The sequence below is a fragment of the Rhincodon typus genome, unplaced genomic scaffold (assembly GCF_021869965.1).
Source record: "Rhincodon typus isolate 14 unplaced genomic scaffold, sRhiTyp1.1 hic_rhity00011883, whole genome shotgun sequence".
Lineage (NCBI taxonomy): Eukaryota > Metazoa > Chordata > Chondrichthyes > Orectolobiformes > Rhincodontidae > Rhincodon > Rhincodon typus.
Window position 1 is genome coordinate 1,950 of NW_025977521.1, and position 4,976 is coordinate 6,925.

The following is a 4,976-nucleotide window of genomic DNA, read 5'->3' on the forward strand; positions in this document are numbered from 1 at the left end:
TGTAATTCACTGTAATATAAAAATAATTCTCCTAATCTTCCCTCTGATATCTTTGCCAATTCGTTTACATCTGGCCACCAAACATTCTTTCACTGGGAATAGTTTTACCTGACCTACTTTGACAGAATGGTTCATAACTTTGACCAACCTAGTTAAATCTGTACTTAACCTTGTTAATGTTTCGAGTCCAGTGACCTTTGTCAGAGGGGATGCCAGTTTAAGACTGAGACGAGGAGGAATTTCTTCTCTGAGAGGGTTGAAAGTCTTTGGAACTCCATGCCACAGAGAAATATGGGGGCAGAGTCCTTGTGTATATTTAAGGCTGAGGTGCTTGATTGGTAGGGGAATCAGGAGTTCCAGAGAAAATGCTGGAAAGTGAACATGAGGAATGCCAAATCAGCCTTGATTCTGTTGAATGACTCAGGAGGCTCAGGGCTGAACAGCCTACTCCTCCTCCTATTTCTTATCGTCTAATGGACTCAAAACATTAACTCTGTTCCTGTCTCTACAGAAGCTGCCAGACCTGCTGAATTTCTCCAGCATTTTCTGGTTTGTGTTGCAGATTTCCCGCATCTGCAGTTCTTTGCTTTATAGCAATGCACTTAACCTTTGCTGTTATAGAACTTGCTGCTTGTATTGTATTGCATTCAGTGGAATGGTGATTAAGGTCATGTTCCTTGAGGGTATAATTGAAGGGCTGCATGCGCTGAGTTGTCTTTCAGAATAATCCTTTCTAATCAAAGCCTTGAACTCTTGCAGGATCACGGTATCCCGATCGACATGGGTTATGCAGTGGCACCACATCATTCAGGGGTATATCCAGTTCACAAGCAGCTATATGAAGCCTGGAAATCCATCTGGGGAATTCGAGTCACCAGTACTGAGGAGTATCCCCACTTGAAGCCTGCTCGATATCGCAGAGGGTTCATTCACAATGGTATCATGGTGAGTACCCCATCTCTGAGAGTTGAATGTGGTTGTGGTTTCCACCCATAGATATCTGAGTCGTTTGCTGAGTGCTGTGGATCAACAGCTACATGGTGGCTTAGTGGTTAGCACAGCGCCAGGCACCCAGGTTCGATTCCACCCTTGGGCGACTGTCTCTGTGGAGTTTGCACATTCTCCCTGTGTCTGCGTGGGTTTCCTCTGGGTGCTCTGGTTCCCTCCCGCAGTCCAAAGATGTGCAGGTTAGGGTGGATTGGCCATGCTAAATTGCCCTGTAGTGTCCAGGGATGTGTATGGGGGGATACTCTAAGGGTCAGTATGGACTGGTTGGGCCAAAGGGCCTGTTTCCACACTGTAGGGATTCTAAGAACAGCTGTCTTTTAAAACTCTCTCTTCCCCTCTCAACGAGAGATTTTTGTCTATTATTGTTGCTCCCAGTGGCTGCCGTTGGAATTGCTCAATCTTAGAAATTATGTGAAAAAAAGACTTGCATTTGGAAAAACAATGACAGGACATCTCCCAAATGCTTTACAGCCGATGATATACAAGTGTAATGACTGTTGTTGTGTAGGAGCTGCAGCATCCAATTTGCACAGAGCGAGTTCCCACAATATAAAATCGTGAGTGGTATAGATAAGATGAATGGTAGGTGTCTTTTCCCTAGGGTGGGGGATTTCAAGACGAAGGGGGCATACTTACAAGGTGAGAGGAGAAAGATTTAGAAATAACCCGAGGGGCAACTTTTTTTTTTTACATAGAGTGGTCATGTGTGGAATGTACTACCAGAGGAAGTGGTGGATGAGGGTACAGTTACACCGTTTAAAAGACATTTGGATAAGTACATGAGTAAGAAATGTTTGGAGGGATATGGGCCAAATGCAGGCAGATGGGACTAGTTTAGTTTGGGATTATGGTTGGCGGGACAAAAGGGTCTGCTTCCGTGCTGTATGGCTCTGTGATAGGATAATCTGTTTCATATAAGTTAGTTCAGAGGAGAATGTCGATGAGGTCACCACCTCAACTCATCTTCAGTTTCGTGACTCCGCTGAAAGACAGCACTTCCTTTGATTGTGCAGCACTCCAGCATTGCAGTGAAATTCACACCAAAGTATCAGGTCAAATCTCTAGAGTGGGACTTGAACCCTTGACCTTCTTATTCGGGGTTTGAAACAAACACAGAAAATGCTGGATGAACTCAATAGGTCTGGCAGCACCTGTGGGTGGAGAGAGAGAGAGAGATAACATTTCAAATCCAAAATGGCTCTGCTTCCAAACAGACGGTGGTAGAACTTGAGAACTGGCAGTTCTGAAGAAGAGTGAGGCAGGAGTTGAAACATTAACACTCTCTTTTTCTCTCTCTCTTTCTGCACCACACCCCTGCAATATATTTCCAAACAGATACACTGCAGAAATTCACCAAAGAAGCTTCTTTAACACCTTCTAAACCCACAACCACTTCCATCTAGAAGGACAAGGGCAGCAAATATGTGGGAACGCTGCCCCCGCAAGTTCCTGACTTGGAAATCTATCTCCGTTCCTTCAATGTCGCTGGGTCAGAGTCTTGAAATTCCCTCCCTAAGGGCATTGTGGGTCAACCTTCAACACATGGGCTCCAGTGGTTCACAATGGCAACTCACAACCACCTTCTCAAGGGCAACTAGTGCAATAAATGCTGACAGGTTAGTGATAGCCACGTCCCACAAGTGAATACAAAAGAAAACAAAGGATAGAAATTGCATGCAAGGGTATGGGAAAAAGAGGGAGATTGGTACAAAGTAATGATGCTGGTTTGCAGAGCTGTTGTAGAAATAGCTTCCTGTGCACAGACTTGATGGACTGAACTGGGCAGCTTCAGCGCCGTATCATTCTGTGACTCTGCAATTATTGAGAAACCATAAATTATAGCTACACATAGCAGAATGAATTCCATTTTAGAGTCAGGCCCTTTGGCCCATTGTGTCTGCACCCCCAGGTTATTGACCTCTCTCTACTAAGGGGAAATGTTTTTTCCTATTTACACTATCTGTGCCCCTCAGTACTTTGGATATCATAACCAGCCTTCTCTGCTCTAAGGAAAATAACCCTAGCCTTTTTAGTCTGTCTGACGTGCTCCTGCCCAGGTAACATCCTGGCGAATCTCCTTTGCACCATCTCCTGTACAATCACATCCATTATCAATCACAGTGAGGCAGTTAGAACTGTACACAGTCCTCCAACTCTAACGTTATTTTCAACTCTAATCCTGTTGATTTTTTTGTATAGAATCTGAAGTGCAGAAGGGAATAATTGAATGTTTGCCAAGGGATTTTAATTTCAATCTTTTATTTGGGGGTATGGATAATGCTGTCAAACATTTAGGAGTTTTTCACACTTTCAATTTCAAAATTGACACAGTCTTTCACAGGTGTTCATGTACAGCAAAACTGAAAAGTGTCACTCATCAAGTAACCTGTACTGTAGCAATCTGAGTTTCCTCAAGACATCTGACCTCTTGAAAGGTTTTTTCAGTCCGGATTCCACGATGGAAAATGGGTTGCAAGTTCAGTGCTTTCTTGCACAATGGAAAATGTGCCACAACAACTTTCTGTACACAGAAACAAACTGATGTTGATGATAACTTGACAAATGATTTTTCTCTCTCTCGCCCTCACCACGTCATCCAGGTTCTGCCTCGTCAAACCTGTGGACTATTCACACACACGATCTTTTATAACGAGTATCCAGGAGGATCCAAGGAGCTGGACAAAAGTATTCGGGGCGGTGAGCTCTTCCTGACAGTGCTCCTGAATCCCGTAAGTAAGATTTCAAGGAGATATCACTGTGGGAATGCTTCCATACACAGCAATGAGATACAGTTAGAACAGACTGTTACTTGTTATATGGTCACTTTAATTAAAATGACAACAGCAGCCTGAAACTTTGAAATAAAAGGAGAATACTGCAGATGCTGGAAATCTAAAACAAACACAGAAAATGCTGATGAACTCAAGGTCTGGCGGCATCTGTGGGTGGAGAGAGAGAGAGAGAGAGGAGAGAGAGGGAGGGAGAGAGACAGGGAGAGAGGGAGAGAGAGATAACGTTCCAAATCTGAAATGGCTCTTCTTCCGAACAGACGGTGGTAGAACTTGAGAACTGGCAGTTCTGAAGGAGAGAGAGACAGGAAGTTGCAACATTAACACTCTCTCTATCTCTATCTCTCTCGTCTCTCCTCTCTCCTCTCTCTCTCTCTCTTTCTCTCTCTCTCTCTCTCTCTTTCTCTCTCTCTCTCTTTCTCTCTGCTCTCTTCTCTCTGCTCTCTGCTCTCTGCTCTCTGCTCTCTGCTCTCTGCTCTCTGCTCTCTGCTCTCTGCTCTCTGCTCTCTCCTCTCTCCTCTCTCCTCTCTCCTCTCTCCTCTCTCCTCTCTCCTGTCTCCTGTCTCCTGTCTCCTGTCTCCTCTCTCTGTCTCTCTCCTCTCTCCCTCTCTCTCCTCTCTCCCCTCTCTCCTCTCTCCCTCTCTCCCTCCCCACAGGTGCTGCCGGGTTCTTCCAGCATGTTCTGTGTTTGTTTCAGATTTCCAGTATCTGCAGTATTTTGCTTTTACTTCAAAGTTTGCAGACTGCCATTTCCTTGCTGTTCCATTAGTAGCTGGCTCTTTTGCAGCTCTGAAAGTCCACACAATTTCAGCTCAGCATTTTCAATACCACCTTTGATTTGTTCTGATGGCTTCACAAACTGAAGACAAAGAAGCTTGCAGCGCTGATTACATGACTGTGGAAGCCAGAGGATAACCCTGCAATGTGGTTGATGTTTAACTTCTGTCTGAACTGGCCTCTCAACCACTCAGTTCAACGGCATTAGGGGTGGGTGACAAATACTAGCCTTAATAATGTTGCTGGTAGGAACAACGTTTGTCACCTGTCCTAATTTTCTTTGAATTGATTGGCTTTTTAAGCCATTTCAGATGGTTGATGCGGGTCTGGAGTCACATATAGGCCTGACTAGTTAAGAATAGCAGATTTCCTTCCCTAAAGGAAATCAGTGAATCAAATGGG

The 4,976-nt window shown here is 44.5% G+C and overlaps 1 protein-coding gene across 1 annotated transcript; it reads left to right on the forward strand.

The window, feature by feature from the left end:
* Positions 1-759: 759 nt before the first annotated feature.
* LOC125482534 (bifunctional heparan sulfate N-deacetylase/N-sulfotransferase 2-like) lies at positions 760-3,737 on the forward strand (the record flags this gene model as incomplete). Its single annotated transcript, XM_048594619.1, has 2 exons — positions 760-945; positions 3,609-3,737. Coding segments are annotated over exons 1-2 (294 nt in total), but the record flags the coding sequence as incomplete, so codon positions are not given.
* Between the last annotated feature and the right edge of the window lie 1,239 nt (positions 3,738-4,976).